The 26,637-nt window shown below is 54.1% G+C and overlaps 1 protein-coding gene across 1 annotated transcript in view; it reads right to left on the reverse strand.

Moving 5' to 3' along the window:
- Positions 1–1,614: 1,614 nt before the first annotated feature.
- The window catches only part of itga5 (integrin, alpha 5 (fibronectin receptor, alpha polypeptide)), a 48,447-nt gene continuing 23,424 nt past the window's right edge, over positions 1,615–26,637 (reverse strand). The window contains 17 exon segments of the mRNA XM_055664640.1: positions 1,615–2,146; positions 4,049–4,171; positions 4,844–4,945; positions 5,287–5,400; positions 9,625–9,741; positions 10,656–10,817; positions 12,023–12,128; positions 13,117–13,197; positions 13,555–13,634; positions 14,012–14,092; positions 15,416–15,563; positions 17,379–17,446; positions 18,289–18,426; positions 20,214–20,368; positions 23,294–23,349; positions 23,646–23,747; positions 24,564–24,609. Of these exon segments, the coding sequence (XP_055520615.1) occupies positions 2,060–2,146; positions 4,049–4,171; positions 4,844–4,945; positions 5,287–5,400; positions 9,625–9,741; positions 10,656–10,817; positions 12,023–12,128; positions 13,117–13,197; positions 13,555–13,634; positions 14,012–14,092; positions 15,416–15,563; positions 17,379–17,446; positions 18,289–18,426; positions 20,214–20,368; positions 23,294–23,349; positions 23,646–23,747; positions 24,564–24,609 (1,766 nt within the window). The 3' untranslated portion in view covers positions 1,615–2,059.

Below are 26,637 nucleotides of genomic sequence, written 5' to 3' on the forward strand. Positions count from 1 at the left end.
TTCCTGCCTTCTCCCCATGTCCCCTGACTCCGCTATCTTTAAGAGCCCTATCTAGCTCTCTCTTGAAAGCATCCAGAGAACCTGCCTCCACCGCCCTCCGAGGCAGAGAATTCTCACAACTCTCTGTGAGAAAAAGTGTTTCCTCGTCTCCGTTCTAAATGGCTTACACCTTATTCTTAAACTGTGTGGCCCCTGGTTCTGGACTCCCCCAACATCGGGAACATGTTTCCTGCCTCTAGCGTGTCCAAGCCCTTAACAATCTTATATGTTTCAATGAGATGCCCTCTCATCCTTCTAAACTCCAGAGTGTACAAGCCCAGCCGCTCCATGCTCTCAGCATATGACAGATGCTGAGCCGACTCCGACTGTTTGGACTCTCCTTACAATGGGCGGCAGGAAGCGGGTGGAATTCAAGGCAGAGAGAAGACACAGTGGGCCGTGTTTTACAAAGGTATATTATCATTCAACTTTAATTCATTTACAACATTAGCAAAAAAAAAAAAAATCAAAGATTTTTAAAAAAGGTAAAAATCAGAGCACACGCGCGCGCGGTGAAACGCAGAGAGTGTGTGTGTGGGGTGGACATTTGTGAGGCTTTTAGTGTCTAGCAGGGAGCGAGGGGAGGGGGTCGGGGCAAGATGGCCGCTGGTGGGATGGGATTAAAGGGGAGTGCAGCTCCCTAGCTAGTGGGGTGTGTGTGGTGTGTGTGTGTGTGTGTGTGTGTGTGTGTGTGTGTGTGTGTGTGTGTGTGTGTGTGTGTGTGTGTGTGTGTGTGTGTGTGTGTGTGTGTGTGTGTGTGTGTGTGTGTGTGTGTGTGTGTGTGTGTGTGTGTGTGTGGGGCCCGACCCAATTAGAGTCCGCGCCCCCTTTAACATCCCCTCAAAACTGCCTCCAGAAGTTGCTTCACTCCTCACCGAACCCCCCCCCCCCCCCCCCCCCCTCCCCCGGGTTTGCTCAAGACTACCTCCCAGCCAGGTGACCCTCCCACACTGACAACTCCCCTCTCCCAAACCCTCCCCCCCCCCCTCCAAAATTGTTCCCAGGGTTTGGGGAGTTCCGTTCAGAGATACAGCACGAAAACAGGCCCTTCGGCCCGCGGAGTCGTTTCGTCCAGCGATCACCTGTTTTTCACCCATCCCACCTTCTCACCCTCTCCCTGCGCACAAGGGGCAGTTTCAAGAAGGGCCATGTCTTTGGGGGGGGGGGGGGGGGTGGTGGGGGGTGGGGGGGGTGGGGAAAGAGGGGGAGGAAAAGCAGTGGAAACCGCGCGGAACAGTCAGTGGAAACGCGCGGTCAGTCACGTGGGTGGGACGCGCGGGGGGCTCCTTCCGGGGACAGTGGGGGATTTGATGGGGGAGGGGGGAGGGGGGGGGGGGGGGGAAGGAGCTGGGGAGGGGGGGTTGTGTTGTGCTTGTACACGTAGATTAGCACCATGGTGTGGGATGTGGAGCCGAGCCTTGGTCTCCTGAGCACACGAGCACCAAGAAAAATAAGGAGGGGGGGAAGAAATACCCCCCCCTCAGCCCAGACCCCCTGCGGAGCCCCCCATCTCTGTGCCAGGGAGAGGGCAGCGGGCAAAGCTGGCACGGTGACCACCCCCCTCCTGCTCCCCCCCCAGTTGACCCTCCCCTCCAAGATTCGACCCCCGACCAACGCTGGTTTCTGTAGATCACCGGAAAATATAAAATATATTGCACTCTCGTGAAGTTTGTAAAACTGTACACCCAGACCGATGGCGTCTCGATGTCGGCACAGACGGAGCTCGAACCAACCAACAGTTAAAAATATAACATTAAAATAGTCACAATCAGTGCTTCTGAATAAATTTCCTTAAATAACGTTTGTCTTGCAGAAGCCCGGCCGCTGCCCCCGTGCACCCCCCCCCCCGCAGCTTCCCGGCCCGCTCCGTCGCTGCACTGGAGCACGGAGGAGCCGGAGCGCCGGGTGCCGCGCCCCTCCCCCCCCCCCCCCCCCCGGTTCTGAGATGGAGCAGTGCAGCGGGAGTGCCGGCCTGGCACCTCTACCCGCGTCTAGTGTCCCGCCAACGCCAGGCCCGGCGCTACGCCTCTGACGCGGCCTGTGGTTTCAGCTGGGCCTTCTCCATGGCCGTCCCGTACGGCAACTTGGACCGCTTGAAGAAGTCGAGCTGTAAGACACACACGGACAAGCGGCGGATGAGAGGGGGGAATCTCACAGACGTTTACCGGAGAGAGTCGCGCAGTTGTACCCACGCCGACCAACAGGCCCAAGCACACACACATACACTACACACACACAAACACTAGGGACAATTATAGGCCCCGTCCCACTTTCCCCGAGTTACTCACGAACTCTTCCGAGTTTTCCCCTTGATTCGAACTCGCGGAATGTCGGCAGCGAGCTCGTGGGAGTCCATAGATGTTTCGTAGCGGCTCGTATTGCCAGCCGTAGGAACTCGGGGCATCAGGTAAGTCGGGACGTTTTTTCAACATGTTGGAAAATGTCCCCGAGTCAAAAAAAAAACCCCCCGAGTACCTACGAACGGCTATGACCGTAATTCTCCGAGTTCGAACCAAGGGGAAAAGTCGGGAGTACACCGAGCCAATTAACCTGAAAACTTGCACGTCTTTGGAGTGTGGGAGGAAACCAGAGCACCCAGAGACAACCCACAAGGTCACGGAGAACACGTGCAAACTCCGTACAGACAGCACCCGTAGTCAGGATGGAACCCGGGTCTCTGGCGCTGTGAGGCAGCAACTCTACCGCTGTGCCGCCGTGACTGAGCAATGACTCTGGGGGCCTGAGGCCACGTGGTGTGGTGGGTGTATGGAACGAGCTGGTAGTTGAGGCAGGGACTGGAACACCTCGAGGGCGGTAGAGTTGCTGCCTCACAGCGCCAGAATCCCCGGTTCGATCCTGACCACGGGCGCTGTCTGTACGGAGTTTGTACGTTCTCCCCGTGACCTGCGCAGGTTTTCTCCGGGTGCTCCGGTTTCCTCCCACACTCCAAAGACGTACAGGTTTGTAGGCTAATTGGCTTGGGTATAAATGTAAATTGTCTCTTAGTGTGTGTAGGAGTGTGTTAGTGTGCGGGGATCGCTGGTCGGCGCGGACTCGGTGGGCCGAAGGGCCTCTTTCCACGCTGTATCTCTAATTTAAACTAAAACTATAACTTTAAAAGATATCTGGACAAATACATGGATAGGAAAGGTTTAGAGCAATGAATAGGAACCAGAGGGGTAACTTTTTTTTTTTTTTTTTACACACACAGGGTGGTGGGTGTGTGGAACGAGCTGCCACAGGAGGTAGTTGAGGCTGGGATCTTATCAATGTTCAAGAAACAGTTAGACAGGTACATGGAAGGACATTATTGCCATAGAGGGAGTGCAGAGACGGTTCACCAGACTGATTCCTGGGATGTCAGGACTGTCTTATGAAGAAAGACTGGATAGACTTGGTTTATACTCTCTAGAATTTAGAAGATTGAGAGGGGATCTTATAGAAACTTACAAAATTCTTAAGGGGTTGGACAGGCTAGATGCAGGAAGATTGTTCCCGATGTTAGCGAAGTCCAGGACAAGGGGTCACAGCTTAAGGATCAGGGGGAAATCTTTTAAAACCGAGATGAGAAGAACTTTTTTCACACAGAGAGTGGTGAATCTCTGGAACTCTCTGCCACAGAGGGTAGTTGAGGCCAGTTCATTGGCTATATTTAAGAGGGAGTTAGATGTGGCCCTTGTGGCTAAGGGGATCAGGGGGTATGGAGAGAAGGCAGGTACGGGATACTGAGTTGGATGATCAGCCATGATCATATTGAATGGCGGTGCAGGCTCGAAGGGCCGAATGGCCTACTCCTGCACCTAATTTCTATGTTTCTATGACAGGTTTGGAGGGATATGGGCCAAACGCGGGCAGGAGGGACTAGGGTAGATGGGGCATGTTGGCCGGTGTGGGCAAGTTGGGCCGAAGGGCCTGTTTCCGCGCTGTGTCACTCTACGAGGGATACGAGGCAAGTTTCCGTGCTGCGTCTCGAAACTCAACACACTGTGTGAAGACAAACAGGACTTACTTTGTACAAGATGAAGATGAGAAGAGCGAGCAGGAGCAGGCCGATGAGCACGGCCAGGATGATGATCCAGAGAGGAGCAGCAGACGAGCTCTCCGACTTGGCCCACACCACCGAGGTCGACACCTGGCAGATGTAGACAGCACGCCATTACACCAAGCATCACGCCCTTTGCCCAACGCCACGCACACCACCCCCACACTACACGGATAGGACGGGTTTGGAAGGACATGGGCCAAACGTGGGTAGTGGGGATGGGGCGTGTTGGTCGGTGTGGGCAAGTTGGGCCTCTTTCCACACTGTGTGACTCTATATTAGACAATAGACAATAGGTGCAGGAGCAGAGGCCATTCGGCCCTTCGAGCCAGCACCAGCACCGCCATTCATTGTGATCATGGCTGATCATCCCCAATCAGTACCCCGTTCCTGCCTTCTCCCCCTATCCCCTGACTCCGCTATCTTTAAGAGCCCTATCTAGCTCTCTCTTGAAACCATCCAGAGAACCGGCCTCCACCGCCCTCTGAGGCAGAGAATTCCACAGACTCACAACTCTCTGTGAGAAAAAGTGTTTCCTTGTCTCCGTTCTAAATGGCTTACCCCTTATTCTTAAACTGTGTGTGTGTGGCCCCTGGTTCTGGTCGGTGTGGGCCTGTTTTGGTCACCCTGTTATGAGAGGGATGTCGTCAAGCTGGAAAGGGCGCGGAGAGGATTTACGAGGATGTTGCCAGGACTAGAGTGTTTGAGGGAAGGTTGGGACTGGGGGGGGGGGGTGAAGGGACGGACTGGGTGGCATCTTACCTGGATGGAGCCTCTGGGATAGTCGGCGGGGAGGATGCGATACGGCATGGAATGCACCTGGAACGATGCATTACAGTGCAGCGTGTACGGGCGGTTTTCCCACTGTAAGACACAACGGCAAAGCATGCGACTCAGGGTGAACTGCACCCGCGCAGGTCCCACGCACGCATGCACGGGCGCCGGAACAGTACGCGGGCAAGGACACAGGATCACACAACGGATACAGGAACACGCGCGACACGGGAACATGCGTGGCAGCGGAACATGCGCAGGCATGGCAACGCGCACCATTGACGCAGGGACACGTGGCGGCACAGAAATGAACACGAGAACATGCACGCACACGGGAACGCACACAGGGGCATGCACTGACACAGGAACACGCGTGACATGCAACATGCACAACACAGGAGCATGGGCAGGCGGGCGGGCTGGCAGGGTACCTGTAGGAAGGTGCGTGCCCACACACGAGAGCGGACCATCAGTACCACGTTGCCCCCTTGCGGCACCAGGCCCACGGTACACACCAGGTTCAGACACTCCACCTGCTGGCAGTTCTGTCGAGACAGGAAAGTTCCACATGCTGAGTCAGCCGGGGGTGGCCCCCGTTAGCGCCCAACGCGCGTGCTTGCCCGCCGCTTCCCGCAGGCACGGGTAGGGGTGCGGGTACACCCGGCAAATACTTACCCGCCGCGCCGCATCCAAACGGCCCACCCCGTCTCATGCCAGCTCGTGCCTCCGCCCAGCTTGCCACCCACCCGTTTCGATTCCCATCGAGTGCCAGCTTGCGCCATCAGTGGGTGCTTGAAGCCGAATGGATGCCCGGGTACCAGTCACGTCAGTCTGTATCCTCAACAGGGTGCCCCCTGCCCTCGTTCCCCAGGGGGATGGGGAGGTGCTGGCACACACGGACCACCCCAGGTTGCCAAAACAATTGGCACGCGCCAATACGGGGCACGGGAGAGCGCGGTGTAGGGTTACACGCAAACCGGTTACAGCGTGGAGGTGGGTTACAGGGGGGGGGGGGGGGGGGGGGGGGGGGGGGGTGGGGGGGGGGGGGGGGCTAGGGGGGGGGGGGGGGGGGGGGGCAGTGGTTCTGGGACCAAACGCAGTTGGGCCGATGTACACACTGTGCTCCAGGTGGCAGAATAGAGGGTGGCGCGGTGGCACAGCGCCAGAGACCCGGACCACGGCCACTGTCTGTACGGAGTTTTGCACATTCTCCCCGTGGCCTGCGTGGCTTTTCTCCGGATGCTCCGGTTTCCACTCTCCCACCCTGTATCTGGAAAACGAGCTTAAAATATAATATCTCAACATGTGTAGATGATGTCCAAGCGATACAAACAGAAGCATTGAACTTCAGAACGACGTCAGCAACTTTGCAAAGGCACTGTGGGCTTCAAGACGTTGCGTTAGTTGGGCCAACCGCTGGCAAATGCTGTTTAATGTGCATCAATATTAAGCAGGTCGTGACGCAGACTCACTCTCTCAAAGAGAGAGCCTGGAAACAGACACAGCTGTGGGATGATGATCCAACAAGGTACCACACGGCACACGGGCTACACTGCGGCACGGTGGTGCAGCGGTAGAGTTGCCGCCTCGCGGCGCCAGAGACCCGGGTTCCATCCCGACAATGGCTGCTGTCTGTACGGAGTTTGCACGTTCTCCCCGTGGATTTTCTCCGGGAGCTCCCGTTTCCTCCCACGCTCCAAAGACGTACAGGTTTGGAGGCGAATTGGCTTTGGTACAAATTGTAAACAGTGTGTGCGAGGTGATCGCTGGTCGGCACGGACTCGATGGGCTGAAGGGCCTGCTTCTCCAAACTGGTGAAAAACTCTGAGCAGAGGCGGTGGAAGGATTGACAGTAAGACCCAGTCTGTAGTCTGCAGGGAATAGTGAAGGCAAGGTTCATGCCTGGCTGCAGAGGTAGGTAGGGCCCCGCAGCCTCGCAATCCTCACACCATGCATCCGACGCAGGATTTTGAATGTGACGACGGGTCGAGGGTCTTCACTGGCGAGAGAGCGCGGGTGCACTCCGCGCTGGAGAAACGCACTGGAAATGCCGGGTCCTCTCCTGCCCCTTGGCCCGCTGCACTGCCAGCGTGGCCAGGGTCGGGGTTGGCAGGGGGCGGTGTTGAGCATGCCCCGGGGCGCTAGCAGCAGCAGCAGGGGGCAGGGGGCCGGCATTTACAGTACGTTTCTCTATCTCGCCACAGCTTCACCAAGACCACCATGAACTCCGCGGGCCATCAGCCTTCAAATCCCTCTCCCATTGGCTTGCTCTTGCTGCTTCGTTGCCTCCTATTGGTTGCTCTGGCTGCTTGGTTGTCTGCTATTGGTTGCTCTGGCTGCTTGGTTGCCCGCTATTGGTTGCTCTGGCTGCTTGGTTGTCTGCTATTGGTTGCTCTGGCTGCTTGGTTGCCTGCTATCGGCTGGCTTGCTTCTACACGTAGCCTGCGATTGGTCGGGTTGCTGCTTGGTTGCCTGCTATTGGGTGAGCTTCCTGTGGTTCGCCGGCCACCATTGGCTGGCCCGCTACAGGTTTCACCGCTATTGGTCGACTCGCACAACTGGTTGGAGAGAATCGATTGGCTCGCTGCCGCCTGGTCGCCTGCCATTGGTTGGCTTCCCGCTGCGGGCTGGCCATGATTGGTCGGCTGGCAGCTTAGAGGCCCACGGCTATTGGTCGACTTGCGCCATTGTCCCGAGAGATGGAGAGAGCCGATTGGCTGGCTGCTGCTTGGCTGCCTGCCATTGGGTTAGCTTCCGACTGTGCGCCGGCCATGATTGGTTGGCTGCTACAGGTTTCAATGATATTGGTTGCTGCTGCTGCGTGGTTGCCTGCTATTGGTTGTTGCTGCTGCTGCTGCATGGTTGCCTGCTATTGGTTGCTGCTGCTGCTGCCGCTGCTAGTGCCGCTGCATTTGGTTAGTTGCTGCTTACTTGGTGCTGACTGGCCGTCCAGTCCCAGTGCCCCACTCTGCAGCCGAGAGGTCCTCATCACTGCTCCTCTCTCCTCCACCGCCACCTCCTCCTTGTCGCCCTGCAAGCTAACATTTCTGTTGAGCCAACAATGAGACCGTTTATACACAACAACAATTCCGGAGCTCTGTCCCGTCTCGGTCTTTAGTCTCCGCTTCTCTGGGGCTGCCTCGACACCAAACCTCATGGGGGGGGGGGGGGAGATAACAAAATGTGTGGGAAGGAACTGCAGATGCTGGTTTACACGTTGGAGTCAAGCCCGTCCCACTGTACGAGTTCATTCCAAGAGTTCTCCCCGAGATTGCCCTGATTCGAACTCGGAGATTTACGGTAATGGCCACTCGTCGGTACTCGGGGCTCTCGTGGACATTTTTCAACATGTTGAAAAATCTTCACCAGTCTTCCCGTGCTTACCTGCCGTTAGCGAGTCTTCCCGAGTACCTGCCGTTAGCGTTACGAGCCGCGAAGAGACGTCCCCGAGCTCCGACGTACCCGCTACGTTTATTCTCCGTGCTTACCACGAGTTTGTTTTTTTTGTTTTTTAAAACTCGGGGGAGCTCTTGGAATGAACTCGTACCGTGGGACAGGGCTGTAACTCAACGGGACAGGCTTAGCTTAGTTTAGAGATGCAGCGCGAAAACGGGCGCTTCGGCCCACCGAGTCCGCGCCGGCCAGCGATCCCTGTGCGCGCACACACACACACACGAGGGAAATTTTAAATTCACACCAAGGCAATGAACCTATAAACCCGTGTATCTTTTGGAGTGTGGGAGGAAACCGGAGATTTTGGAGAAAACCCACTCGGGTCACGGGGAGAACGTGCAAACTCCGTGCAGGCAGCACCCGTAGTCAGGATCGCACCCAGGTCTCTGGGGCGGTGAGGCCGCTGAGACTCAGGGGAGAGAGATAGGAACATAGGACAGTCAATGTTCATTAATGTTGCTTCTCCCCAAACCCGCAGTCTGAAGATCATGGGTGATCACTGGTCAGTATGGACCCGGTGGGCCGAAGGGCCTGTTTCCATGCTGTATCTCTAAAGTCTAAAAGGTGACAAGGGTCGGGCAGCAACTTTAGAGTCCTCTCCCTCTCCGTCTGAAGAAGGGTCTCGGCCCGAAACGTCACCCATTCCTTCTCTCCAGAGATGCCGCCTGTCCCGCTGAGTTACTCCGGCACTTTGTGCCTATTTCCGGCCAGAGGCCATGTGCTCCCGTTGGAAATATGGACATTTTGTCGGGAAAACACGCGAGATGGTCGACTTTGGACTGCAGTGTGTGTAGGATAGTGCTGGTGTGCGGGGATCGCTGGTCGGCACGGGCGCGGTGGGCCAAAGGGCCCGTGCATCTGTGCTAAGAACACCTCCCTTTTCCAAACTGCTGCCTGTGTGCTACTAAGGTTTTGAACACGGTGGCGCAGCGGGTAGAGCTGCTGCCTCACAGCGCCAGAGACCCGGGTTCAATCCTGACTACGGGTGCTGTCTGTGCGGAGTTTGCACGTTCTACCCGTGACCTGCGTGTGGGTTTGCTCCGGGTGCTCCGGTTTTTGTCCACACAGCAAAGACATGCGTGTTTGTAGGTTAATTTGCTTTGTATAATTTGTCCCGTGTGTGTGTGTGTGTGTGTGTGTGTGTGTGTGTGCGTGTGTGCGTGTGTGTGTGTGTGTGCGTGTGTGTGTGCGTGCGTGTGCGTGTGTGCGTGTGTGTGTGAATGGTCGGTGCAGACTCGGTGGGCCTGTTTCTGCACTGTGTAAGGGAGGCGAGGAGAGAGGATATAAAGGCAAGCTTCACCCCTGCAGCCACTCACCAGGTTCTCGGGCTCCTTCAGTTCGTCCCATGCAGCATCTCGATGGCCCGCGGAGCGCTGCAGCCTCTGCGTAGCGGCGCTCAGCACCAGCGCTGGCTCTCCCGGGGGACTGTGCAGCTGCGGAGAGACGCACGCGGGGGATCGTTAGACCGGAGGCACAAAATTTGGGAATCTTAAACTCTTAAGATTCTTGGGACTCTTTATACCCTAATGACCGAGTGAACTTGTAAACGGAACGATTCATTCACCAGAGTCATGGCTGAACTGATTGAGCTTGGAGCCAACATACAGCTCGTCTCAGTGAGTCACAGTTGCAACATCCACTCGACACTGCCAGCTTTAAATAAATATTGATTCAGAGAAACTCTTTCAAAATAGCTCATCTGACAGCGTTAATAAACAGTGAAGGGGAACTAGCCTACACCGCGACTGAATCATTCTACCGCACCCAGAACGACTATCTACCTCATCAGGGACACTCAGACTATCCTTGATCGGACTTTGCCATGCACTAAACGTTATTCTCTTTATAGAAAATAGGTGCAGGAGGAGGCCATTCGGCCCTTCGAGCCAGCACCGCCATTCATTCTGATCATGGCTGATCGTCCCCAATCAATAACCATATAACCAATTACAGCACGGAAACAGGCCATCTCGGCCCTTCTAGTCCGTGCCGAACACTTTTTTTTTAATATAACATCCGTGCCTGCCTTCTCCCCATATCCCTTGAATCCACTATCCCCTAGAGCTCTGGCGGTGCTGGCTCGAAGGGCCGAATGGCCTCTTCCTGCACCTGTTTTCTATCTTTCTAAGAAACCCCAGGGCGCCCGTGGACAGCGCGTGTTCCCTCGCTAGTGCCAGCTGGGCGCGGACGTAACCCCAGGAAGGGGGGCGGGCAGAGCCCTGTTCCGCCTGGCGCCATGACTCGCCGATGGCCAGCGTAGCCAGGCCCAGGAGCAACCCGACCAGGACATCTTCACCCCTACCCTCTCCCCGATGCACAGGGGGTTGTCCAAGATGAGGGGCCTTACCTTGAGCTGCAGCGGGTTGAGCGGCGAGCTGGCGGAGCAGTTGAGCAGGGCCCCCGTGCTCTCGTAGCCGGTGATGTAGAGCAGGCCGTCGGTCTGCAGCGCGACGGGGCAGCTGACCTGCAGCACGCTGGAGCTGATGGAGCTGGGGCCCATGTTGGAGAGCTGCAGGGGAGGCGCAGAGTTACAACAGCAGGGGGCATGTGTCCCACCCCCCTCCACCACCACCACCCTCACGCTGAAGCGCAGACACTGGCATCCTTTCAAACATACACATAGTGAAGCCCCCCCCGCATACACTGCCAGGCGCAGACACAGAGTGAACCTCCCTTTTTCTATAGAAACATGGATAGCATCTGGCCTGGATAGAGTGGATGTGGAGAGGATGTTTCCACTCGTGGGAGAACCTAGGACCAGAGGGCACAGCCTCAGAATTAAAGGATTCAGCATTCTTTTAGGAAGGAGATGAGGAGGAATTTGTTTAGCCAGAGGGTGGTGAATCTGTGGAATTCTTTGCCACAGACGGCTGTGGAGGCCACAAGTCAGTGGATATTTTTAAGGCAGTGATAGATAATTCTTGATCGGTACGGGTGTCAGGGGTTATGGGGATAAGGCAGGAGAATGGGGTTGGGAGGGAGAGATAGATCAGCCGTGATTGAATGGTGGAGTAGACTTGAAGGGCCGAATGGCCTAATTCTACTCCTATCACTTAGGAAAGAAATCTTATGAAAAGGCATGGGTGACTCTTCAGATCGGGACTTCACCAGACTGAAGAAGGGTCCAAACCCGAAACGTCCCATCGTTTTTCTCCACAGATGCTGCCTGACCCACCGAGTTACTCCAGCACTTTGTGCCTATCTTTGGCGTAAACCAGCATCTGCAGTTCTTTGTTTCTAAGATTGGTTGGGTTGGGTGGGGGATACGACAGGCTTTAGGCTTAAGAGATACAGCGCGGAAACAGGCCCTTCGGCCCACCGAGTCCACGCCGGCCAGCGATCCCCGCACACTAACACTACCCTACACACAATGGGGACAATTTACAATTTTATCAACGCCAATTCACCTACAAACCCGCACGTCTTTGGAGTGTGGGAGGAAACCGGAGCACCTGGAGAAAACCCACGCAGGTCACGGGGAAAAACGTAGAACTCCGTCCGCGCAGACAGCGCCCGTGGTCGGGATGGAACCCGGGTCTCTGACACAGTGAGGCGGCAACTCTACCCGCTGCGCCAGCGTGTGCCACCTCAGGATGACGTGTGGGAAACTGGGTGGGCAATGCCCGCGACCAGGAAACGTCAGCCATTCTTTCTCTCCGGGGATGCTGCCCGCCTCGCCCAGTTACTCCAGCCGCTCCCGCCCAGCCCACGAACCTCAAACACGTGCTTGACCGACGGCCCGATGTCCATTTCACTCAGCGGCTTCCGGCTGGGCTTCCAGTTTGGGATGGGGAAGAGGATCTTGTCCTGGATAGACACCCTGTCCGAGGGGAGAAACAGGAGGGGGGGGGGAGCAGTTATTACAGTCAGAGAGTCATCCAGCACGGAAACAGGCCCACCAGCCCAACTTGCCCACGCCAGCCAGCGACACTAGTCCCACCTGCCCGCGTTTGGTCCATATCCCTCCAAACCCGCCCTATCCATGTACCTGTCCAAAAGGCCTGTCCCACTTGTGCAACATTTGCGTGTCACGCCCGATGTCACCGCGCACCATGCGCACATCACGTGCGCCGTGACGCGTAAATGATGACACGTAAATGACGGCCAAGTGGGACAGGCCCTTTAATGTCTTCAATGTTGTTCTAGTCCCAGCCTCAACTAACTCCTCTGTCAGCTCGTTCCACACACCCCACCACACTCTGTGTAGGGAAAAGGTTGCCCCCCCCCCCCCCCCCCCCCCCCCCCCCCCCCCAGGTTCCTATTAAATCTTCCCCCCCCCCCCCCCCCCCTTAAACTTATGTCCCCTGGTCATAGAGGGGAAGGCTGGCCGAGGAGACTGCAGGTGCTCGGAAGGCCCCGACCACGGATGAACATGGAGGGGAGGCTGGCTGGACTATGGTGCCATCCTCACCTTGGTGCCACTGTGTTGTTGTGTCGTGGACTTTCTGTGTTTGTGCTTTTTTTAAATTCAATTTCAATTTTATCTTTAATATGTTTTATTATTTATTTTTTATTTATTTATTTATTTATTTTTTTTTTGTTTTTTTTTTTTTTTTTTTTTTTTTTTTATGATACTGCCTGTAAGGGAAATTCATTTCGTTGTCTCAAATGGAGACAATGACAATAAATTTGAATATAATACAATACAATACAAGGAGCGGCCCCCTGAGGCCTGGAGCACGTACACTCACCCCCCTCAAACTCCCAACACCCCACCTCGAACCTCCAACCCCCCCCCCCCCCCCCCCCCCCCCCCCCATCCCGTCCAAGCTCCAGGCCGGTCGTGGCGGGAGTGGGCCTACGCTTACCCGCGAATGCTGACTTGCGCCCGGACCTCCATGTTCAGCCTGTAGGGGACAACCTCGCTCCTTGAGTTGTTCAGGTTCTTGCTGTGAGTGGGAGGGGGGGCACACACACAAAATACAGCCATCAGCGAAGGGTGGCCTCCCTCCCCCCCACCGTGCAGCAGTGGACAGCCCCGACTTGCCGCGGGACGCTGATGAACCCCGGCCGCGCGAGGGGGCGTAAGGTCACCAACTGTCCCGTATTAGCCGGGACATCCCGTGTATTTTGGGCTAAATTGGTTTGTCCCCCCCCCCCCCCCCGTACGGGAACGCCCCTCGTCCCGTATTTGACGGCTGCCACTCGGGTCGAGGGGACTGTCGGGTCGGAGCGCCGCGTCCGGCAACGCCGCCATCTTTTCCTCTCAACCGCTGACCACGTTCCCAGGACAGGAACGTACGTACCTGCGTATCTGGAGCTCAAACTCAATGAACTTCTTGTCATCGCGCAGTTGGTGGGCCGTGAAGCGGAGGCCGCCGGATAGCTGTGGGGGGGAGAGCGGGGGGAGGGAGAGAGAGGGGTGCACGTTAGACTGGAACACCCCCTCTTCCCTCCCACTGCCCCTCCCTTTCAGTTAACCACCCACAGAGAGAGCATGGTAAGGTCGTGCCCAGAAGATGCCAATGCCAGCTGACTGCCCGAATAGCAGACGTGCACAGAACTGCCGAGACCAATGCCCCTTTATCTCCCCCTTCCCGCTTGCCCCTGATCCCGAGCCCTGGTATCCAGCACCATTGGTCCGACCCTGTGTACACACCCTTCCCCCCCGCCCCCTCCTTCCCCACCAGCATCGCAGCGCAGACAACAGATGCAGGCCTCCTGCCCACCGCTCCTTTGCCCAACCCCTGCCCCGCAACTTACGTTGGTGCCCGGCTTCATGGGGTTGCCCAGGATGCAGACCACGGTTTGGTTGTCACAGGTACAGCTCAGCATTGCCAGGCCCTGCAATCAGATAGGATGGGGGGGGGAGGGCAAGGTGAGACGGTGCCAGGGCCTCTCGTGGTGCATTGAATGGCGGTGTTGGCTCAATAGACAATAGGTGCAGGAGGAGAGGCCCTTCGGCCCTTCTAGCCAGCACCGCCATTCAATGCGCTCATGGCTGATCATCCCCAATCAGTACCCCGTCCCTGCCTTCTCCCCATATCCCCTGACTCCGCTATCTTTAAGAGCCCTATCCAGCTCTCTCTTGAAAGCATCCAGAGAACCGGCCTCCACCGCCCTCTGAGGCAGAGAATTCCACAGACTCACCACTCGCTGTGATAAAAAGCGTTTCCTCGTCTCTGTTCAAAGGGCCAAATGGCCTACTCCTGCACCTATTGTCTATTGTCTAACACAAGATCAATGGAATAATGCTTGGTGCAAGGTAAAGACCAATTAAAGATAGTCCGAGGGTCTCCAATGAGGTGGCTGGGAGGTCAGGACTGCTCTCTAGTTGGTGGTAGGGTGGTTCAGTTGCCTGATAACAGCCAGGAAGAAACTGTCCCTAAATCTGGAGGTGTGCATTCGACTTCACACTTCTGTTCCTGTCATCCCCAATCAGTACCTCGTTCCTGCCTTCTCCCCATATCCCCTGACTCCGCTATCTTTAAGAGTATCTATCTCTGACAATAGAGCATCCAAAGAACCGGCCTCCACCGCCCTCTGAGGCAGAGAATTCCACAGACTCACCACTCCCTGTGAGGAAAAAGTGTTTCCTCGTGTCCGTTCCAAATGGCTTACTCCTTATTCTTAAACTGTGTGTGTGTGGCCCCTGGTTCTGGACTCCCCCAACATCAGGAACATGTTTTCTGCCTCTAGTGTGTGTCCAAGCCCTTAACAATCTTATATGTTTCAATGAGATCCCCTCTCATCCTTCTAAACTCCAGAGTGTACAAGCCCAGCTGCTCCATTCTCTCAGCATATGACAGTCCCACCATCCCGGGAATTAACCTGGTAAACCTACGCTGGGCTCCCTCCATAGCAAGAATGTCCTTCCTCAAATTAGGGGACCAAAACTGCACACAATACTATATAACATATAACCATATAACAATTACAGCACGGAAACAGACCATCTCGACCCTTCTAGCCCGTGCCGAACACGTATTCTCCCCTAGTCCCATACACCTGCGCTCAGACCATAACCCTCCATTCCTTTCTCGTCCATATAAATATCCAACAATACTCCAGGTGTGGTCTCACTAGGGCCCTGTACAACTGCAGAAGGACCTCTTTCCTCGTATACTCGACTCCTCTTGTTATAACTGGATCCCGTCGGATAGTTACCTCGTCCCGCACGATCCCGCTGAAGTGGGCCTCCGGGGGAAGGAAGACGTACAGCTCTGCCTCGTACGCCCCGCCCTCGCCCTGGTTCTTCGCCTCGAAGTTCAGCGCCAGGCGGTTCTCGTCGCCCAGGTACACCGTGTTGCGATCCCTGCAAGGAGTTTGACGTTAGTGTCGTGACTGCCCGGTGCACTGTCTGCGCGGAGTTTGCACGTTCTCTCCCCGTGACCGCGTGGGGTTTTCTCCGGGCGCTCCGGTTTCCTCCCACGCTCCAAAAAGACTTTACAGAGGCTTTGCACGCGAATCGTAAATTCTCACTGGTGTGTGGGATGGGACTAGTGGACAAGGTAGACAAAAGTGCTGGAGAAACTCAGCGGGTGCAGCAGCATCTATGGAGCGAAGGAAATAGGCAACGTTTCGGGACGAAACCCTTCCGGGTTTCGGCCCGAAACGTTGTCTATTTCCTTCCGGGTTTCGGCCCGAAACGTTGTCTATTTCCTTCCGGGTTTCGGCCCGAAACGTTGTCTATTTCCTTCAGGGTTTCGTCCCGAAACGTTGCCTATTTCCTTCGCTCCATAGATGCTGCTGCACCCGCTGAGTTCCTCCAGCACTTTTGTCTACCTTCGATTTTCCAGCATCTGCAGTTCCTCCTTAAACACTAATGTCCAGAACAAGGGGTCACAGTTTAAGGATAAGGGGGAAATCATTTAGGACCGAGATGAGGAAAACATTTTTCACACAGAGAGTGGTGAATCTGTGGAATTCTCTGCCACAGAAGGTAGTTGAGGCCACAGTTCATTGGCTAGATTTAAGAGGGAGTTAGATGTGGCCCTTGTGGCTAAAGGGATCAGGGGGTATGGAGAGAAGGCAGGTACAGGATACCGAGTTGGATGATCAGCCATGATCATATTGAAGTGCAGGCTCGAAGGGCCGAATGGCCTACTCCTGCACCTGTTTTCTATGTTTCTATGTACAGGTGTTGGTTGGCGCTGACTCAGTGCGCTTGAGAAGCAGAATTTGGCCATTCGGCCCCATCAAGTCTACCCCGCCATTCAATCAGGGCTGATCTATCTCTCCCTCTCAACCCCATTCTCCTGCCTTCTCCCCAAAACCCCTGATACCCGTACTAATCGGGAATCGAGGAATAGATCAGGTGGACAATAGATCAGTCTCTTGCCCAGAGTAGGTGAATCGAGGAATTCAGGTGAAGGGGGAATAGATTTCAAAAGGAATCTGAGGTGTAACTTTTTTCCACACCAAAGGCGGTGGGTGTATGGAACGAGCTGCCGGAGGAGGTAGTTGAGGCTGGGACTGTCCCCATCGTTTAAGAAACAGTTGGACAGGTACATGGATAGGACAGGTCTGGAGGGATATGGACCAAGTGCAGGCAGGTGGCGCTAGTGTAAGATGGGGCGGGTTGGTGCGTGTGGGCAAGATGGGCCTGTATCCAGGCTGTAAGATTCCATGAGTCCACAGGTCCTGTCCCACTTGGGCGACCTAATTGGCACGTTTAGAAGAGGTTGAAAAAAAAAATGTCATGTTGAAGACCTCCTTCAACTATGTTGAAGACCTCCTTCAACTATGTTGAAGACCTCCTTTCACCTCCTTCGACGATGTTGAAAACAAGCTTCGACTAGCCACGACTACCCTCCATTACCTACGACTAACATGACAACCTACTACGACTAAACCTACGAGTAAAAAAAAAGTATCGATTTTTTTCAATGGCGACCTTTTTTTGTTTACACGCGGGCATTTTTTATAACAAGTTGAAATAAACGCCGCGACCTAGCTGAGGCCGCGAGTACGCGGAGACCACTCTCGAGCACGAAGGAGAGTTGCCAAGACCTCCTACGACCTGGTGCTGCGAGTATGAGTCGTGGGGAAACTCGCCAGTACTCGCGGATAAGGTCGGCGCAGTAGGACAGGCCCTTAAACGTGTTCCCCCCCGCGCAAGATGGCTTACCCTTGAACAGTGAGGTGTAGGTCTGGGACACAGATGTTGTCATCTCCACAGTCGAGCTGGATCTGGGCCTGATATAAATCCACAAAACAGAAATCATTCGACACAACAGGCTGGAGTAGTTGAGTTTAGATTAATGTCACGTGTACCGAGGTACAGTGAAAAGCTTTTGTTGCGTGCTAACCAGTCAGTGGAAAGACAATACACGATTACAATCGATCCGTGCACAGTGTACAGATACAGGATAAAGGAATAACGTTTAGTGCAAGGTCAAGTCTGATCAAGGATAGTCCAAGGGTCACCAATGAGGTAGATAGTAGTTCAGGACCGCTCTCTGGTTGTGGTAGGATGGTTCAGTTGCCTGATATCATCTGGGAAGAAACTGTCCCTAAATCTGGAGGTGTGCATTTGTTTTCACACTTCTGTACCTCTTGGGGAGGGGAGAAGAGGGAGTGACCGGGAGTGAGACTGGTCCATGATGATGCTGCTGGCCTTGCCGAGGCAGCGTGAGGTGTAGACGGAGTTAATGGAAGGGAGGTTGGTTAGTGTGACGGGCTTGGGAGTATAGTGATGCATCCCGATCAAATGCTGTCTACGGCGCATCTGTAGAAGTTGGGGAGAGTCGTTGGGGACATGCCGAACATCTTAAGCTTTCTAAGTGGAGGTATTGGTGGTCAGGCAGCATCTGTGGAGAACATGGATAGGTGACGTTTCACAGAGTGCTGGAGTAACTCAGCGGGTCAGGCAGCATCTGTGGAGAACATGGATAGGTGACGTTTCACAGAGTGCTGGAGTAACTCAGCGGGTCAGGCAGCATCTGTGGAGAACATGGATAGGTGACGTTTCACAGAGTGCTGGGGTAACTCAGCGGGTCAGGCAACATACAGGCAGACAGACAGGATATGGGACGCACCTTCTGCACCAGGTAGTCGCTGGTGGAGTAGCTGAGCATGGGCTGCAGGCCGTGGTCGTCACTGGGGCTGCCGGGGTCCAAGCTGAAGTTCAACGCAATGTGGATCAGCGACAGTTTGTCACGAAACTTCTGCTCCTCCTGCAGGGGGCGAACAAGGCGGAGGTTTTTTAAATCGGCGGGATTCCATACCACAACCGCCAGCCGGTGACCGCCGCTGCTGCGCTGGTGGAGAGGGGGAGCTGCCCCCCCCCCACACCCCGCGGCGAGGGTTGCGCCATCGTGGTGGAGGGGGGGGCCGGCCACCGGGACAAGCGGGAGCTGGCCAAGCGGCCAAAGCAGCCACCGCGAACCGTGGCACGGCTGGGCGGAGTTTACCACCGAGAACGACGGACATAGACACGGACCCCCCAGAGTGAGGGACGGACACAGACCACCGAGGACAAGGACAGATCCGTCAGCCGCTGAGAACGAGGACCCATGAGGAAGGGGGGGGGGGGAGCTCGGAGATCCCAAGACCAGCGAGTCGAGGAGGAGGGGGCCGCTGGCGGTGGCGACGGACGCAAGGAGAGGGGCTCGGTAGTACAGGGGCCGGCTGTTACCGAGGTGGGCTGCAGGAGGTGCCCATCGGCAGAGGAGAGGGTCACTGGGTCGGGGTTACATGGACCCGTGGGGGCTCTCCACCACGTCCACATCTGGACTGCACTTTGCACTTTGGACTGGTTGTGCTTTCATTTTAAAAAAAAAATTCCTATTTTTAAACCCGGTCCCAAAATAGTGGAGTGTGTTTAGTGGTTGTGCTAAAGAGCTTCACCGTGGCATGCATAATACACAAACATTATAACCATCGACTCTCAGAGTAGGTATGTTGCAAAACCTACCTGAATCGTCGCTGAGAATCTGCCCCACCCTGTGTGCGCGATTTTGGCGCTGTTTAGAGGGGGCGGGTTTAAAACGCGATTTTTACTAGGCTGTTCCAATCGAAGATGTTCAGCCTAGTAAATCATTAACGAAAAATCACTGAAAGACCCCGTCGCAAAAGGTATTGTTAGTTTTATAGGCCTCGAATAATAGTTATAATAGTTTTAAAATCACTCTCTCAACCCGCGACCTCTCGCAGCCCCAGGGTTTTATAAAGCAAACAATTAAAGGTATGTACCTTATTTTTACATTAAAAGGGGCTTCTTAAGACCCCTTTATACAAAGTTTACTATCGCGAGTAGTTCATTTTGGGCTCTTTATATCCCGCAGTATTTTTCTGGGCATTTGGGGGCAAAAATCCAGCGCAATGTGAACGTTCTAAACCAGCGCGATCACAGGATCCCACTAAAAAGCTGATTTAAAATGGACTTTAATTTACAGCAATTGAACACTAAATTCCTTCCATTTGGCCTATAAATTAATGTAAATGAGATTTAAAAATCATGTTTTATTGTGAATTATTTGTGAATATTATTTGGACACTTAGGCTATTGAAAAAATGTTAATCATTTATTAAGAAATGGATAGATGTTTAGATCTAGTAATTGAAGTTTGAAATTAGCTACAATTGGGTAACTAACTAATTATATGCTTTAATTTCAGGTCATCCAAGTAACATTATTTTATATTTGTTTCAGAATGGTTCAATCTACGATAACTGAAAATTTCATTCAGTTTTCTTAATTTTTAAGAAGGTTATGTATGGGCTTTTGACTGTCCATGATCACAGCTTTTTTGTTAGTATGAAAATGGCCATAACTTTTTTATTACTTGAGATATGAAAGTGATTTAGGTGTCAAATTAAACTTATTGTTATGCTTTATCTGATGGGATAAATTGCAGACTTGATTTTTTAAATCTCAAAATTTTGTAACATTGCTACTCAGAGGCATCCAATGTAGAGACAGGCCCTTCAGCCCACTGAGACAGCAGAGAGCAACACTTACGAGGAGATAGATCTTCAGCTCTCGACATAACCCTCCTTGCCCATTCGTAATGGTGACGTTATCCTGATACAAAGGCTCCTGAGAGTGCAGGAATAGCATGCGCTTAATTGCACCCTTCTGCTTCAGTTTGTCCAGGTGTATCTCCACCTTGAAACCTTCAAGAGAGAAAATCAGTTCAGTTCAACGTTATGTTCGGGTCAACGTTACGTTCCTCCAGTTTGGTGACCTCGAAAAGATCATCCACACATTTATCTCCTCCCGCCTAGATTACTGCAACTCCCTTTACACTGGCATCAGCCAATCTTCCCTGTCCCGCCTGCAACTGGTCCAAAACGCCGCAGCGAGACTCCTGACGGGCAACCGAAAAAGGGACCACATCACCCCGATCCTGGCAAAACTCTCTCCACTGGCTCCCTGTGCGGCTCCGTATACATTTCAAGACCCTCCTCTATGTCTACAAAGCCCTCATTGGGCTTGCCCCCTCCTACATTAAAAGTCTTCTCACCCACCACTCCACCTCCAGGTCCCTCAGATCGGCCGACTTAGGGCTGCTGAATATCCCGCGGTCTAGGCATAAGCTCAGGGGCGACCGTGCCTTTGCGGTTGCAGCTCCTAGACTGTGGAACAGCATCCCCCTTCCCATCAGAACTGCCCCCTCCATCGACTCCTTTAAGTCAAGACTAAACACTCATCTCTACTCCCAAGCCTTTCCTGACGTCCACTGAGCGAGGGCTATATGTATATATGTATGTAGTTTGTTTGTTTATACTATTCTTATAACAAATGTAAAGCACTTTGGCCAACGAGAGTTGTTTTTTAAATGCGCTATAGAAATAAATGTGACTTGACGTTCGGTTCAGAGTTACGTCAAGTTCAGAGTTACGTCAAGTTCAGAGTTACGTCAAGTTCAGAGTTACGTCAAGTTCAGAGTTACGTCAAGTTCAGAGTTACGTCAAGTTCAGAGTTACGTCAAGTTCAGAGTTACAGAGTTACGCGAAGTTCAGAGTTACGTCAAGTTCAGAGTTACGTCAAGTTCAGAGTTACGTCAAGTTCAGAGTTACGTCAAGTTCAGAGTTACGTCCAGTTCAGAGTTACGTCCAGTTCAGAGTTACGTCCAGTTCAGAGTTACGTCCAGTTCAGAGTTACGTCAAGTTCAGAGTTACGTCAAGTTCAGAGTTACGTCAAGTTCAGAGTTACGTCAAGTTCAGAGTTACGTCAAGTTCAGATCAATGATCAGTTCAAAGTTGAAAGTTAAGACAGAGGAAGCACAATATCCAGACTGGAGATGCAAGTTTGCAGGTAACACCAAGATGGCAGTCTGTATCGTAGGAGAAGAACTTGCACAGGGAGGCAGGGATTGAGTTTACGACCAACGTATCACACAATCTACAAGAGCAGGCCACTCTAGGTTGGGTCATTGGTGACAAGAACGGATAAATGGCAGAGGTTGTGGTCGAAAAACTGCGAGGAAGCAGCGGCCACAGGACGAGAGAGTTTCAGACGTTGTTTGTGGGTAACCGCCACGGGATCAAAACCACAGGAGAGGAGCACAATCAGTGGTCAACAGAGGTCAAGGTAAGTGTGGAAGTGAAATGGAGGATGTCCAAAAGTTCATGTGATAGAGGAGTAGAATGAGGCCATTCGGCCCATTAAGTCTACTCTGCCATTTAATCATGGCTCATCTATTTCTCCCTCCTAACCCCATTCTCCTGCCTTCTCCCAGACACCTAATCAAGAATCTGTCAATCTCTGCCGTAAAAATATCCACTGACTTGGCCTCCACAGCCGTCTGTGGCAATGAATTCCACAGATTCACCACCTTCTGACTAAAGAAATTCCTCTTCATCAGAAAGGGTGCAGAGAAGAAGTTGCCAGATTTCAAGGGGCCTGAGCTACAGGGAGAGGTTGGGCTGGCTCGGACTTTATTCTTTGGACTTCAGGGACACAGCACTGAAACAGGCCGGCGTGGGTTTTCTCCGGGTGCTCCGGTTTCCTCCCACAGTCCGAAGATGTGCGGGTTAGTCGGGGTGTGTAGGATAGTGTTCACGTGCGGGGATCGCGGGTCGGCAGGACCCGGTGGGCCGAAGGGCCTGTTTCCGCTCTGTATCTCTAAAGTGTAAAGTTGTTGAGGCCAGAGTAGATCAGCCATGATGACAGTGGATAGTACAGGCTAGAGGGGTCGAGTGGCCTCCCCCCCCCCCCCCCCCCACCCCTGTTTCCCGGTGGCCTTGTGAAGGAACAGGCAGTGATTGTTCCACGCTCCCATCTGCAGTTGGTTCTATTTTTAGACACGCTCGGACGCCAGTGAGTCAGCGACTTCCACGGGACCTCAGTCAGACCACCCTGCCTCTGAGTCAGCAGCCTCGCCCCGCTGCATGCTGATGGATGTTGCAACAAATTCCCTGCCGTGCAGCCCAGCGGCAGCACCCGTCACCCGCTGACCCGACCTTGGGAGGACCGCACCCGCCTTGGGAAGACCTCACCCGCCTTGGGAGGACCTCACCCGCCTTGGGAGGACCTCACCCGCCTTGGGAGGACCTCACCCGCCTTGGGAGGACCTCATCGGCCTTGGGAGGACCTCCCTGACCCGCTAAGTTACTCCAGCGCTTTGTGTCATTTTTAGTAACCTATCTAAATCCCCTCGGGGAGTCCAGAACCAAGGGTCACACAGTTTAAATGCACATTTTGGACTGAGATGAGGAAAAACGTTTTCACCCAGAGAGTTGTGAATCTGTGGAATTCTCTGCCACAGAAGGCAGTGGAGGCCTATTCACTGGATGTTTTCAAAGGAGAGTTACATTTAGCTCTTGGGGCTAAAGGAATCAAGGGATGTGGGGAGAAGGCAGGAACGGGGTACTGATTGGGGATGATCAGCCATGATCATATTGAATGGCGGTGCTAGCTCGAAGGGCCGAATGGTCTACTCCTGCACCTACTGCCTATGTTTCTATCTGGGTTCACCAGAGATGCTGCCTGACCCGCTGGGTTCTTTGCTGCCCACGACCGCCCCCTCCCCCCCAGCTGGCCTGCTCGTCGGCGGCCATCTTGGTATCTCAGCGCGACGAGCCCCTCGCACTCACCGATGGAGTCCGGCACGTGGTTCCCGGCAGCGCTCAGGCAGAAGCTGACATTGATGCTGTGTGAGAGAGAAAGGAAGGCAAGAGTCAAAGTGTTTCACTGTCACATGTCCCAGACCAGCGATCCCCGCACACACAAGGGACAATTTACAATTCACCAAAGCCAATTAACCTACAAACCCGCACGTCTTTGGACTGTGGGAGGAAACCGGAGCACCCGGAGAAAACCCACGCGGGTCAACGTACAAACTCCGTACAGACAGCGCCCGTGGTCGGGATGGAACCCGGGTCTCCGTCGCTGTGACGTGGCAACTCTACCGCTGCGCCGCCCCGCCTCGCCCCCCCTCATACGTACCACGCAACGTCAGTGTTGTTCACCGTGCAGCCCCTTTCTTCAGGGTTGAAGACCGAGGGGGTCACCTTCAGCGTGGCGCTTGCCCGCACAATAGGCCTGGCCCTGGATCGAGGGGCAAAGTGGAGGTTACTGAGGCAATCGCCATGGCAACGAGGGGCCCACGCGCGCTGGTTCACGAGCTCCATCCCGCAGTCAACCCGAGCGCTAATCATAAGTCAAAGTCCCATCTCCATGTTGGGGGAGGACTCGGGCAGGTCAGGATGTGAACTTTATCCCCCCCCCCCAGCCCCCCTCTATCAACGCCCAGAGGGGGGGGTTAGCATTTACTTCATAAGAAGGAACTGCAGATGCTGGTTTAATCCAAAGATAGACACAAATAGATAGAACAATGAATGAAATATCCACATCATTGTCCATATCTCTCCATTTTGTGTCGGACTAGTTGATGAGGGCGCCTGTTAGCGGCTTACAGCTGGCAGAGTTTAGTTTAGAGGTACAGCGCAGAAACAGGCCCTTCAGCCCACCGAGTTCGTGCTGACCCCCGCACACTAACACTGTCCTACACACACACACACACTGGGGACAATTTACAATTTTACTGAAGCCAATTGACCTACAAACCCGCACGTCTTTGGAGTGTGGGAGGAAACGGGAGATCTCGGAGAAAACCCACGCAGGTCACGGGGAGAAAACGTGCAAACTCTGTACAGACAGCTCCCGTGATCAGGATGGAACCCGGGTGTGTGGCGCCGTGAGGCAGCGACTCCACCGCTGTGCCACCGTGCCCGGTACTTGGAGAGATGATCGGGTGGGGGGGGGGGCACGGCAGCAGCGGGCACCCGCGGAGACTGGCACCAGGCGAGCCCAGGGCAGAGGTAGCGTATAAAGTCGGCCGGACCACCCGCACGTGCGTCGTACCTGTAAACCACAGCACGATCCACGCCAAACGCACCCACAACGACATCTGAAAAACAGAACGGGGACTGAGCAAGGCCAGGTCGGGAAGGGCCGAAGGGCCTGTTTCCGCGCTGCATCTCCACGCGCAAATCAACGAACATCACTTAATAATAAGTGGAATCAGGAATTCACTGCTGAGGTTCCGCGGAGAGCCTAGGACGGGGGTGGACAGATGGGAGAGCATGTCATGGCCCACAGCTCTGAAAGATCGGGGCAGGTCCCGACTGGGGCAAATTTTGGCACACTATAGGTGGTGGGTGTATGGAACGAGCTGGGACTACCCCAACATTTTAAAGTTACTTAGACAGGGACATGGATAGGACAGGTTTCGAGGGATGTGGGCCAAGCGCGGGGCAGGTGGGGCTAGTGTCGATGGGGCGTGTTGGTCAGCATGGACGAGTTGGGCCGAAGGGCCAGTTTCCGTGGCGTACAACTCTCTGAAAGTGGGCAAGAGTGGAGAAGGCGCCAAAATATTCCCCCGAACTGGAGTCACCTCCACCAGGAATACGCGAGCAAGCAGTCGTGGAAAATGGCGCCTTTCAAGATGGCGGCCAGCCCAGGCGACTCATTGCGTGCCGCCCAGAGAAGCAGATCGAAAATCACATATCACAATCGTTCCGCACTCTGAAATCTCCAATTCCCAAATCACGTATCTGTACACTGTGGACGGCTCGATTGTAATCATGTGTTGTCTTTCCGCTGACTGGTTAGCACGCAACAGAAGCTTTTCACTGTACCTCGGTACACGTGACAATAAACTCAACTGAAACCGAATCTAAACTTAAAATGGGGAGAGTAAGGGGGGCTAGATAAGGCTGCCCTCATTGGGGGACTTTGTGAGGTATTCCTTTGTAAGGACGTTGAAAACTCAGGGCTGCGCGGTGGGGCAGCGGGTAGAGTTGCTGCCTCACAGCGCCAGGGTCCCGGGTTCCATCCTGACCACGGGTGCTGTCTGTACGGAGTTCGTACGTTCTCCCCGTGACCTGCGTGGGTTTTCTCCGGGTGCTGAAAAGACTAGGCTTGTATTCACTGGAGTTTAGAAGGATTAGGGGTCGGAATCTTATAGAAACATATAAAAATATAAAAGCTAGATGCAGGAAAAATGTTCCCAATGTTGGGCGAGTCCAGAACCAGGGGGCCACACACAGTCTTAGAATAAAGGGGGGAGGCCATTTAAGACCGAGGTGAGAAAAAACGTTTTCACGTAGAGAGTTGTGAATTTGTGGAAATCCTCGCCACAGAGGGCAGTGGAGGTCAAATCACTGGATGGATTATAGAGAGAGTTAGATAGAGCTCTAGGGGCTAGTGGAATCAAGGGATATGGGGAGAAGGCAGGCACGGGTTATTGATAGGGGATGATCAGCCATGATCACAATGAATGGCGGTGCTGGCTCGAAGGGCTGAATGGCCTCCTCCTGCACCTATTTTCTGTGTTTCCTTCCATGCTCCAAAGACGTGCGGGTTTGTGGGTTAATTGGCTTCGGTAAAGATTGTAATTCGGCCCTTGGCGTGTGTAGGGTAGTGTTAGTGTGCAGGGGGGGGGGGGGGGGGGGGGGGGGGGGGGGGGAGGGGGGGGCGCTGGTCTGCGCGGAGCGCCTGTTTCCGCGCTGTATCGCGAAACTAAACAAACGTTGCCAGTAATAAATAGAATGAGGAATGGCAGGCAAAATTCTCGGCCTACCAAGTTGAGTCAGGCCCACATGGGAGGGGGGTTTGGGAAGCAAGAGGGGGGGGGGGGGGGGGGGGGGGTGGGATGAAGGATGCAGAAATGTGAATGGGAAGTCTGGAACAATGCTTGGCAGGGAAGAATGAATACGAGGATGTGTCTTTAAGGAAGGCCAGCTGTTAAACATGGGCCCACATGGCCGGTTCCGGCGCTCAGTGCCGAGTGTCATTCCATGGTCCCCTCGGGAGCCAGTCTGCACCATTCCAGGAAACAGGCTGAACATGGAAACCATGCAGCAATCTCCACTTCACTCCCGTTCCCCATTCCCTTTCCCCCCCCCTTTTGCTCCTCACCATGGCACAGTGCGCC

Source organism: Leucoraja erinacea, chromosome 40 (assembly GCF_028641065.1).
Source record: "Leucoraja erinacea ecotype New England chromosome 40, Leri_hhj_1, whole genome shotgun sequence".
NCBI lineage: Eukaryota > Metazoa > Chordata > Chondrichthyes > Rajiformes > Rajidae > Leucoraja > Leucoraja erinaceus.